Below are 12934 nucleotides of genomic sequence, written 5' to 3'. Positions count from 1 at the left end.
ACTCTGTCCCCTCCCCCCTCTCCCCCCTCTGTCCCCTCCCCCCTCTCCATCCCCTCCTCTCTCCCCACTCCGTCCCCTCCTCTCTCCCCACTCCGTCCCCTCCTCCTCTCTCCCCACTCCATCCCCTCCTCTCTCCCCACTCCATCCCCTCCTCTCTCCCCACTCCCTCCCCCCACCTCTCTCCCCACTCCATCCCCTCCTCTCTCCCCACTCCGTCCCCTCCCCCCTCCTCCTCTCTCCCCACTCCATCCCCTCCTCTCTCCCCACTCCATCTCCTCCTCTCTCCCCACTCCCTCCCCCCACCTCCCTCTCCCCACTCCCCCCCCCTCCTCTCTCCCCACTCCGTCCCCTCCCCCCTCCTCCTCTCTCCCCACTCTGTCCCCTCTTCACACTCTGTACAAAGCCAAGGCCCTGGACACTGAATGACTGTTCAGTCTCAGTAAAGCACAGGCCTGAAGAGTGCAATTCTGTTTTTATCTAAGGTCACATCTGAGTGAAAGATCAGGACTATACAGCACTGTGCAAAAGTCTTAGGCGCCTGAAAGTCAAACTAAGGCCAGTTATTTTGGTAGTGTTTTAATAAAATAAAATAAAAATATATATTAATACATTTATTTACAAATAAACAATTGCTATCCAAACATATGACTTCAGTTTGACTTACAGTTATCTAAGACCCTTGCAGAGTACTGTATATTGAACTTAAAGCATTGGAGAGTGTTGGTGGCAGAATAGAAAAGCATGTAATAGATTCTTTAAAGCCTTACATGTAGCACAATTAGCATGCTACAATAACAGATCTGTCCTATGTTGACAGGCCTGCCAACAGAAAAACACTGACACTCCATGTCATTACTAGAGGACAGCTGGTGAAGAGCAGACAGGTCACTCGGATATAGACGAGGATGAGTGTAAAGGGAAAGCAGAATAAGAGTCATCGTAACAGCAGTGTATAGGAAACAGACTCGTCATTGTCCTCTGCTCCCAGTCTTTAGTCAAGAACCGGCAGTTCTACAGAACGGTTGCGTAATGGATCCCCAGGTTGGCTCCCGAAGGATTTTCTCTATCTGCTGTTTAACCAAGTGACAGACTGTTTAGAATCACCCTGCAGTGTGGTTCTCCATTTCAGCCACCACTGTGCCAGGCTGGCTGCCCGGCGTTTTTTGGATGTTTGGTAGGCGGTCTTTGTTAGCTGTTAAAGTCTTTGTTCCATTTTGCATCCTGGTTTGATGAAAAACGACGCAGCTATTCTGGTTACATTTGTATTTGTTGACTTATTGTGTGTCTTCCATTAACTCATGTCAGAAAGAGATTAGATCAGTTGTTTTACTTAGCTGGATGTGACGCAGCGCTTGACTCGCGCGGGAACAGTCCCGAAAAGGTCGTTCCAGCCCGAGAGCCGTCTGGGATAGCCTACTTTGATGGAACGCGCCTTATTAGCACGTGCATTTTGATGATTGTGGCCTAATGTGTGATTTGCCAGGTCCTGCACTTGTTATCCCAAGTCAAGTGCTGATGTGATGGATGTCATTGAAGTAAAGATCTAATCAGAGTCAAGGTAACTGCTTACCAGGAATGTACTGGACTTATGTATCACTATTACCCCCAGCTAGTCATTGTCAAGTGTCACAGCAACAAAAGCATGGATCTATGTGTGTTGTGGACAATGTGACTTTGGCAAGTGCACTGCCATGAGGACCGGCAGCAAGGCAGTAAAAGGGAGAATGGAAGGCAGAGCAATACAAACCTCACCTGTCCATAATAGGCTTTGCAATTGTCGCATTACCTCACCCAGGCTTTTGGGGGATTACCTTGGAGTGATCTCGGCGAGTGAAATTGACTCCTCATTTCCACTTTGTTAATCAGAACTCAACCTTGGTATTCATACATTAAAATGCGCGTGTGTAACAGGCTTTGCAGACCTAGTTCCTTTTCACACTTGAAAACCTGCTTGCCTGACAACAGACGTACTCATGGAGTTTTCTTTTAATGTTTTTCAGTACATTAATCTAAAGACATCCCTTTAAATACAATCTACTTTTATTAGATTTCTGTCGACAGACACTCTAGGATACATGGCGAGAATTTACATGTTCAAGAGGAGATAAAAAGAGCAATGTGTCACCATGTCATCAGTGTTACTGGGTGACTGATCTACAGATAATATAGCTGCCTGCAGCCGTTGTGGTCCTCTGAAACACGGCCATTCTTTCTACAGCTTGAGCAGTGTGTCACATGACTACCACACTGATGGGACAGACGTCTGGACCTTTTGCCATGTGGGTCTAGCTAGTGACAGAACACCAGAGGGTCAATCAACAGGTTTCAGAAACAACAGATCATTTACTTTCACAGCCAAGAATTGTAACAATCCATATTTAGAGAGTATTCATATAATTCTTTATATTAATCTTTATAGAGGAAACGGACACATTTACATGTAGTTTGACAATGTTTGGAAAATACATTTGATGACCTCTGGTTTGGAATAGCCCCGTTGCCATCCTTTGAGCCACGCTCATATCCATGAAGTGTCTCAGAGTAGACGTTTTAAATCATAGAGAGCAGGATCACAGAGACAGAAAGAGTGGATCTTACATCACACCTCCTGCTTGGAGACACTTGAATCAGTCCAGGGCCTTAGCTGTTCTAACCTGAAGTGAAGACACCAGTACACCTGTAGACATGAGAGACCTGCTGACAGAATCACTCTGCTACACCTGACCCCCTCCGAAAGCCTCTCTTAAACCACACTCCAACAGAAACAGTCATTCTTGTGACATGCAACTTGAGACATATAGAACGGTAACACTGAAAAGAACAGCTTTTTTGTTTTTACAGCATTATCCAATGGTGAGATGCAGGAGAAGAAACATGTGTAGGGTATATACATTAACTTACAGGCTCTGTGTTTTATTCACATTATTTACACAGTTCTGACAGTGGATCAAGTAAGGAACTTTGTTCTTGTGTTTTCCGTCTTTCAATAGAGTTTCTCTCTTCTTTGCCTTAAAACACAAGACCTCATATCCACACTCGTATCTAGAACTCGTAGCAGACAAGGGTTTAGTTTACATGTTTAACCAAGGTGATGAATGAGCTTGCCTGTTGCAGTGGAACCAATGAAATTATTACAAAAGTAGAAACCCTACTCATTTGACACTGCAGGCAGACTACAGCAAACGATAAAAGGATTTGATTCGAAAGAGTATCTGACTCCAGTGTCTCTTATGTTTAGTTTGGCTAGGTCCAATCATAAATAGACTAGGAGGTTATGTGGGACTGCAGAACAATGCTGAGAAAAGCACCACAACTGATTCTATCCAGACGACAGGTTGAGAACGACAAGATCAATCATGCTTTTCCTCTATGGAAATGTCCTTTTTACCATTTCTGGGTTCCAGCGCTGTCCACTTTGTTTGGACCTAGAGTGTGCTTGTTAGGCCGGAGTGAGATCCCAATGAAGTGTGTCGGCACAGCAGGCTAATTAAGAGGGAGTGTGGTTCAGTACTGGTATGTGTTGTATCATGGAATGGTGACCGACTGACCGTTCCATTCCCAGTAGCAGCTCAATGAATCAACCAATCAATCAATCAACCAACCAGCCAATCAGACAATGGAGCCCTTGGATGAGGACAGGTGGATGGACTGAATGCGGATGGCCAGGGTCTTCTCCAGGTCCAAAAGGATGTCCGAGGTGGGGCTGTCTGGGGGCATGTCGTACAGCAGTGCTTTGAAGGGCTCCAGCTCAATCAACACCACCATGTTCTTCAGGAAGTAGCCCTCAATGTAGGAAGCCAAGTCGGGGGCATCAAGGAACTGAGACAGCAGAACATTGGAGAACAGGTAAGTGCAGCCTAGAAGGTAATAGATGCCAAAATCTATGTGTGTGAGCAACAAGGGAGAATGGGTGTATCAGACGTCAGTGCATGCCAACAGACAGCACAGACACACAGAAGACATCAAAGACACGCAGAAGACATCACAGACATGCAGAAGACAGCACAGACATGCAGAAGACAGCACAGACATGCAGAAGACATCACAGACATGCGGAAGACAGCACAGACACGCAGAAGACATAACAGACTTGCAGAAGACATAACAGACTTGCAGAAGACATCACAGACACGCAGAAGACAGCACAGACACGCAGAAGACAGCACAGACATGCAGACACCAAGGCAGAAAAGCACAACAAAGATTTTTCCTCAAAAAACGGACACACACATGAAGACATTCTCACCTTGGTGTGGTTGTAAATTTCCACACAGGTTTCTGTGTTAATGTTCTTTGAGCAGATAATCTCACAATGCCTCTGCAGTGCCTCCAGCTGGAAGAACTTGGCCGCTGACAGCAGCTGCACGCACCAGGAATAGGGACCATTATAGCTAGCTCCATCTGTTAGTTTATCCATATGAACTACTACATATATCTACTACATGTTCGCAAGGACGCAGATCTCAGAACAGTTACAAGGCTAGAAAATAAATGACCCAATTATGGTTAATTCGGTATTACATGTTGTTGGACTAAATGTTGGACCCTCATTAACCTCTTAGTCACAGGAAACTTCTAGATTTTATTGTTATGGACACTGGTGAATTTACAGTACATTGATCTGTCAAATGGACAGTCCTACCTCCATGATCTCTGTGTTTCTGATGTGTATTTACAGTACATTGATCTGTCAAACGGACAGTCCTACCTCCATGATCTCTGTGTTTCTGATGTGTATTTACAGTACATTGATCTGTCAAACGGACAGTCCTACCTCCATGATCTCTGTGTTTCTGATGTGTATTTACAGTATATTGATCTGTCAAACGGACAGTCCTACCTCCATGATCTCTGTGTTTCTGATGTGCAGATGCTCTGTTCCCCCACAGTACAGGTACTGCATCACGAGCTGGAACAGTTAGAACTGATGTTCACACCACGTTCACAGAACGAACACTCATTGAATTTACACTGGCATTGGAATGAATCTCTATAAATCTCAGTCGATGTACAGATTTGAATCGACTGCGAGGGGAAAACATGTCTACCTGAGCAGAATGTTTTACACTGCGAACATACCATGAATATGTTGTATTTAACATGGCTGATTTCAATGCACGTGTTTTCAGCTGCTGGTCTGTTGGCTAGCAGAGATTTAAACCTTAAGCAGAGAAAGAAAGGAAGAATAAAAAGAGATATAGAACACAAGGAATTAGAACAGCGTGATTAACAATAGTGTTTTTAGTTATGGTCACCACCAATAAGAACTGCTGTTGGCAGACCGGAGGAAAGGGTTCCCATCCATATTAATGGATGAGACAGAGTTCATCTCTAGAGCATGTCGACGGAGAATGTCAAGGACATCAACCATCTTGTCACAAGCCCTTAATCACTGTACAGCCCATCGGATCAATCCTCCAGAATGCAACGTGACAGGTTCTGGAGTGACAGCATAATCCCAAGAGCCAGATTACCACACACCCACAAAATGGAAACTCTCACAATTTCATAGTCACTCATGAGAGTTATCATTTTGTAGCCAATGTGCAATAGCTAATTAGTATGATAAGTGTGTGTGTGTGTGTGTGTGTGTAAGATATTATATCTCTACATTTCAAAAGCATTTATATGTTTAAAACACATTTTAAATGTATGGATCCCTTGATCGGAGCACTGATGATTTTGAGTATGAACACTCCTGGGTTGGGAGAATGATCAGCTGGTCTAACACAGCGACTGAGCCAGAGACTACCTGTGATTCAGCTGTGGTTCTGTCACCCATGATGAAACATCTCATGGTATCTACTGAGAGGAGGTAGTCTGACCTGGTATCTACTGAGAGGAGGTAGTCTGACCTGATATCTACTGAGAGGAGGTAGTCTGACCTGATATCTACTGAGAGGAGGTAGTCTGACCTGGTATCTACTGAGAGGAGGTAGTCTGACCTGGTATCTACTGAGAGGAGGTAGTCTGACCTGATATCTACTGAGAGGAGGTAGTCTGACCTGATATCTACTGAGAGGAGGTAGTCTGACCTGATATCTACTGAGGGGAGGTAGTCTGACCTGATATCTACTGAGAGGAGGTAGTCTGACCTGATATCTACTGAGAGGAGGTAGTCTGACCTGGTATCTACTGAGAGGAGGTAGTCTGACCTGATATCTACTGAGAGGAGGTAGTCTGACCTGATATCTACTGAGAGGAGGTAGTCTGACCTGGTATCTACTGAGAGGAGGTAGTCTGACCTGATATCTACTGAGAGGAGGTAGTCTGACCTGATATCTACTGAGGGGAGGTAGTCTGACCTGGTATCTACTGAGGGGAGGTAGTCTGACCTGGTATCTACTGAGAGGAGGTAGTCTGACCTGATATCTACTGAGAGGAGGTAGTCTGACCTGATATCTACTGAGAGGAGGTAGTCTGACCTGATATCTACTGAGGGGAGGTAGTCTGACCTGATATCTACTGAGAGGAGGTAGTCTGACCTGATATCTACTGAGAGGAGGTAGTCTGACCTGGTATCTACTGAGAGGAGGTAGTCTGACCTGATATCTACTGAGAGGAGGTAGTCTGACCTGATATCTACTGAGAGGAGGTAGTCTGACCTGGTATCTACTGAGAGGAGGTAGTCTGACCTGATATCTACTGAGAGGAGGTAGTCTGACCTGATATCTACTGAGGGGAGGTAGTCTGACCTGGTATCTACTGAGGGGAGGTAGTCTGACCTGGTATCTACTGAGAGGAGGTAGTCTGACCTGGTATCTACTGAGAGGAGGTAGTCTGACCTGGTATCTACTGAGAGGAGGTAGTCTGACCTGATATCTACTGAGGGGAGGTAGTCTGACCTGATATCTACTGAGAGGAGGTAGTCTGACCTGATATCTACTGAGAGGAGGTAGTCTGACCTGATATCTACTGAGAGGAGGTAGTCTGACCTGGTATCTACTGAGGGGAGGTAGTCTGACCTGGTATCTACTGAGAGGAGGTAGTCTGACCTGATATCTACTGAGAGGAGGTAGTCTGACCTGATATCTACTGAGAGGAGGTAGTCTGACCTGATATCTACTGAGAGGAGGTAGTCTGACCTGATATCTACTGAGAGGAGGTAGTCTGACCTGGTATCTACTGAGGGGAGGTAGTCTGACCTGGTATCTACTGAGAGGAGGTAGTCTGACCTGGTATCTACTGAGGGGAGATAGTCTTACCTGATATCTACTGAGGGGAGATAGTCTTACCTGGTATCTACTGAGAGGACGGATAGACTATACCTGGTATCTACTGAGGGGAGATAGTCTTACCTGGTATCTACTGAGGGGAGATAGACAATACCTGGTATCTACTGAGGGGAAAAAGTCTAATAGTATTAATTATAATGGGTTTTCTAGAATCCACAATCCACTAAATATTGTTTTTGTGGTTGGTAGCCACAGGGTGATGCTGGTTTTGGAGGCGCAGTGCTTATTTGACTGACATTTGCTGACAGTCTGCGTAAATATCAGCCCCTGATTCTGAGCAAACTCACAGTGCTAATTGTCAGGAGACTGGGTCTTGGTCATAGACTGACGTGTGTCTATCAGATGGCAGGCCTCGGTAAGTCAAGGGTAAAGCTGCTAAACAGTACTGCTCAGTGTGTCCTCACATGACAAGACCTCGTTAGAAATAGTTAAGTCCTTATTGAATGCATATTTTATTTGGGGTCTCAAATTAAGTATTTAAAATGAGTGCATGTGTACATTTGTGTGTGTGTGGGACACACTGCAGTGTTCTGACCTGTTGGATGCGGTAAAGAGCAGGACTTTGTGGGCATAGAAGGGCTTCCCCTCCACCAGGAAGGTCACGTCCGACATCTCTTTGTTGTTCAGGAAGTGAGGGTCTGGAAGAAACATTAATTTACTGCAACTCACAGTAAACGTCAAGTGCATTACAACCTGTGGCCACTAGGTGGCACATAAAAACACTAATCTGTATCTGGCCAGCGTGACGTTTGCTCCATTTAGTCCTAGGTAATAAGGTACTGTCCAGCTCACCCAGGCGTGACGTCTGTTTCCTCTTGATCTCAGTTAGTTTGGGAATGGGGTACGGCCCATAGCACTGGGTAAAGATCACTGACAGCTGCTGACTGATCACCTCATTCTGTCCCAGGCAGGAACCAAGAATACAAGGAGGTTAGACAGGTAAACAAACATACAATTAGATTAGACCCCGGCAAAGAAGAAAAAAATCTGCCTGAAGGGACACAATACAGATAAACACCACCATACTCTTACAACACACATGTGCACCACATATATGATCATTTAAAGTACCACTACAATGTTGTTGGTTATTGCCTTCCAACTTTCCTTTAGCAACTCCCAGATGAGCAAATGTATTGAAGTTCTAAATGGAACATCAGCTGCATGCCTGAGATATGTCGCTATGGTCTGTGTCGATCATTCTGAATCATCCTTCTCAGCTCTAAGACAGACATTTACTACCACATTCAGAATCACAGTAGCCAAAGTCACAAGGCTAAACAAGCCCTAGTGTTCACAGTCAATCAGTGAATAGATTTTCAATCGATGCTTTCAGGAGGACAACAGAGGACATTTGCAAACAACAGAGGCCGAGTGGAACAGATTTGATCAGTTGATGAGTGACTAAGGAAATTTTGCAGTAACTATATTTAAATAAAAGGCACAAGGGGGTGTGGTATGTGATGTGAACCCATCATGGGGAAGGGCTGTTTTTGGTAGAACATAATGCACAGTATACAATATCATCTGTACCACAAACATACACCATGAACATACACCATGAACATACACCATGAACATATACCATGAACATACACCATGAACATACACCATGAACATACACCATGAACATATACCATGAACATACACCATGAACATATACCATGAATATATACCATGAACATATACCATGAACATACACCATGAATATATACCATGAACATATACAATGAACATACACCATGAACATACACCATGAATATACACCATGAACATATACAATGAACATACACCATGAACATATACCATGAATATATACCATTAACATATACAACGAACATATACAACAAACATACTATATACAATGAACAAATACCATGAACCACAAACCCTCACATCATATTAGGGTCTCAAACCAGCCAGTTTATAATATTGTGATAGTGTGTTGCATGTCAGACCAGTATGGAGAATGTAACTACTTTATCTGTTGGTCCCTCTGAGGCCTCTTTCCTCTGGGGAAGTGTCTGAGTAGACAGTGCGTGCCCCTGGGGTCTGCAGAAGGGGAGGTGGGGGACAGCTGTGTCCTATGCAACAAATCCCATGTGTAGTCAACTAGTCTGTTTTCCTGCGCCACGCTTGTATGTTGCCACTAACACCAATTACCAGCAAGTTCACTCCACAAGAAGGCTACAGCAGAGTTTCTAATGTGTGCTGTCTGCTTTACACAGGCTAAGCTAGTGTAGTAGCACAAACAACAGCAATTAAAAGGTGTCCTGTGGACAGCTGATCTCTGTCTTTATTGAGACCCACTAAACCATAATATGTAACATTTCTCATATCATAGACTAAACAGAAAAACAAATAAATCTTCTCCTTGTCTGTCTCTGTTCGGTGTGTGTCTGTGTGTCGTTGTGGTGTGTGGCTGTGTGAGTCTGTGTGTGTATGGTGTGTGTGTGTCTGTCTGTGTGTGGTGTGTGTCTGTGTGTCGTTGTGGTGTGTGGCTGTGTGAGTCTGTGTGTGTATGGTGTGTGTGTGTCTATCTGTGTGTGGTGTGTGTCTGTGTGTCGTTGTGGTGTGTGTGTGTGAGTTTGTGTGTGTATGGTGTGTGTGTGTCTGTCTGTGTGGTGTGTGTGTGTGTGTGTGAGTTTGTGTGTGTATGGTGTGTGTGCCTGTCTGTGTGTCGTTGTGTGTCTGTGTGAGTTTATTCGTGTATGGTGTGTGTGTCTGTCTGTGTGTTGTTGTGTGTCTGTGTGTCGTTGTGTGTCTGTGTGAGTTTATTCGTGTATGGTGTGTGTGTCTGTCTGTGTGTGGTGTGTGTCTGTGTGTCGTTGTGGTGTGTGTCTGTTTGTGTGTGGTGTGTGTCTGTGTGGTGTGTGTGAGTTTGTGTGTGAGTTTGTGTGTGTCTGGTGTGTGCACCTGTTTGTGAAAAAGACTGGCACACACATGCACTCAGTCTGGCTCGAGGAATATGGACGTTCTCTACCTTGAAGTCCCACATCAGTAGCGGAGGTATGACAGGACAGGGACAGGGGTCCCTGGGCTCTCAGAGAGACGGGGTCACTGCTTCCATCACAGATCAGCCCTGACAGGGACAAGGGCAGTGCAGGGACAGAACAGGGTGTGTGTGTGTGTGTGTGTGTGCATTGCACGTGTGTGTTCATCGACTCTGTTAGAAGCAACGCACACATCCCATTACCTGACGGGCCAACAGTTACCCTGGAGATGGCAGATCTACTGTTCTGATGTATTATCCAGATATTACGTCGGATCCAGGACTGCAATGAATCGTGAAGGGACGGAGAGGGACGGTGGGTTTTTGAAGAATGAATCCAAGTCAGAAGCACGGGCCATGAATCATAAATCAATTCACTAATTGAAATGGATTGGGCCTGGGGCGTTTCACAGTAATTTTGGTGCTGCTGGCAGGCTTACATAATCACAAGACAAATAGGCTGTTTTCCAGAAAGTACGCTAGTGCACAAGTTTGGACTGTCTGGACGCAGCCAGAGTCCAGTGAGCCAAGCGGTATAATCCTTGTTGATTTATGCAGAGGAACAACAACAACAGCCAGAGGTTATTGCTTAAGGGCGATAAAGCAGGAGAGGGAAGCGGGACGACAGAGAATATGGGGAAGATCTTTTCATACTCCTCACGTCCTCTCTACTGTCTCCTAAAAAAGCTATTGGATGAGAAAGCCAGATGTCCCTCCCGTCTGACCTCCTCCAACGGGTTCTGATGTGGAGACGAGGAGAGATGACATGCTTCACACTTTTCGAAATGCCTCCCACATTCCTTTTATTTGTTTTGTGTGAACAAAGTCGACAGCTGAGAAAATGTGTGTTGTGGACATGTAGAAAAACAGACTATAGAAAGGGATGTATATACATATATACAGGTGCTGGTCATAAAATTAGAATATCATCAAAAGGTTGATTTATTTCAGTAATTCCATTCAAAAGGTGAGACTGATATAATGAGACTGATATATTTCTAGTGTTTATTTCTTTTAATTTTGATGATTATAACTGACTACTAATGAAAACCCCAAATTCAGTATCTCAGAAAATTAGAATATTGTGAAAAGGTTCAATATTGCAGACACCTGGTGCCACACTCTAATCAGCTAATTAACCCAAAACACCTGCAAAGGCCTTTAAATGGTCTCTCAGTCTAGTTCTGTAGGCAACACAATCATGGGAAAGACTGCTGACTTGACAGCTGTCCAAAAGACGACCATTGACACCTTGCACAAGGAGGGCAAGACACAAAAGGTCATAGCTAAAGAGGCTGGCTGTTCACAGAGCTTTGTCCAAGCACATTAATAGAGAGTTGAAGGGAAGGAAAAGATGTGGCAGAAAAAAGTGTACAAGCAATAGGGATAACCGCACCCTGGAGAGGATTGTGAAACAAAACCCATTCAAAAATGTGGGGGAGATTCACAAAGAGTGGACTGCAGCTGGAGTCAGTGCTTCAAGAACCACCACGCACAGACGTATGCAAGACATTGGTTTCAGCTGTCGCATTCCTTGTGTCAAGCCACTCTTGAATAAGACACAGCGTCAGAAGCGTCTCGCCTGGGCTAAAGACAAAAAGGACTGGACTGCTGCTGAGTTATGTTCTCTGATTAAAGTACATTTTGCATTTCCTTTGGAAATCAAGGTCCCAGAGTCTGGAGGAAGAGAGGAGAGGCACAGAATCCACGTTGCTTGAAGTCCAGTGTAAAGTTTCCACAGTGATGGTTTGGGGTGCCATGTCATCTGCTGGTGTTGGTCCACTGTGTTTTCTGAGGTCCAAGGTCAACGCAGCTGTCTACCAGGAAGTTTTAGAGCACTTCATGCTTCCTGCTGCTGACCAACTTTATGGAGATGCAGATTTCATTTTCCAACAGGACTTGGCACCTGCACACAGTGCCAAAGCTACCAGTACCTGGTTTAAGGACCACGGTATCCCTGTTCTTAATTGGCCTTAACCCTATAGAAATTCTATGGGGTATTGTGAAGCGGAAGATGCGATACACCAGACTCAACAATGCAGAAGAGCTGAAGGCCACTATCAGAGCAACCTGGGCTCTCATAACACCTGATCAGTGCCACAGACTGATCGACTCCATGCCACGCCGCATTGCTGCAGTAATTCAGGCAAAAGGAGCCCCAACTAAGTATTGAGTGCTGTACATGCTCATACTTTTAATGTTCATCCTTTTCAGTTGGCCAACATTTCTACTGAATTTGGGATTTTCATTAGTTGTCAGTTATAATCATCACAATTAAAAGAAATAAACATTTGAAATATATCAGTCTGTATGTAATGAATGAATATAATATATAAGTTTCACTTTTTGAATGGAATTACTGAAATAAATCAACTTTTTGATGATATTCACATTTTATGACCAGCACCTATACATGCAGCTCTGGAAAAAATTAAGAAACCGCTGCATCTCTTTATATTCCTTTCAAAAAAGTCAAAAAGGAAGGTTTTGAGTGAGGAACAGAAGGGTTAAAATTAAGACACCACTGAAAATTGAACACTTCCGATCCTCACTCAAAACTTTCCTTTTAAACTTTTTTGAAAAGGAAAGAAAAAGGAGCAGCGGTCTCTTAATTTTTTCCAGAGCTATATAGCTATATATATATATATGACCACGATTAACAAGAGGACCTGAGAGGAATTCTGAATGAAAGCCTTGCTCCTGAAGT

At 44.3% G+C, this 12934-nt stretch overlaps 1 protein-coding gene across 2 annotated transcripts in view; it reads right to left on the bottom strand.

Annotated features, from left to right (window-relative positions):
- Nucleotides 1-2397: 2397 nt before the first annotated feature.
- btbd11b (BTB (POZ) domain containing 11b) overlaps nucleotides 2398-12934 on the bottom strand; it is an 81051-nt gene continuing 70514 nt past the window's right edge. For both annotated transcript variants that reach the window (XM_010883370.3, XM_010883371.3), the window contains 6 exons: nucleotides 8028-8133; nucleotides 7771-7873; nucleotides 5080-5161; nucleotides 4841-4909; nucleotides 4247-4360; nucleotides 2398-3819 (listed from right to left, as the gene is read on the bottom strand). In XM_010883370.3, the coding sequence (XP_010881672.1) occupies nucleotides 3610-3819; nucleotides 4247-4360; nucleotides 4841-4909; nucleotides 5080-5161; nucleotides 7771-7873; nucleotides 8028-8133 (684 nt within the window). In that variant the 3' untranslated portion in view covers nucleotides 2398-3609. The remainder of the gene's footprint in view (nucleotides 3820-4246; nucleotides 4361-4840; nucleotides 4910-5079; nucleotides 5162-7770; nucleotides 7874-8027; nucleotides 8134-12934) is intronic.

The sequence above is a fragment of the Esox lucius genome, chromosome 19 (genome assembly GCF_011004845.1).
Source record: "Esox lucius isolate fEsoLuc1 chromosome 19, fEsoLuc1.pri, whole genome shotgun sequence".
NCBI classification, from domain to species: domain Eukaryota; kingdom Metazoa; phylum Chordata; class Actinopteri; order Esociformes; family Esocidae; genus Esox; species Esox lucius.
This window is presented reverse-complemented; position numbering and strand designations above follow the sequence as displayed.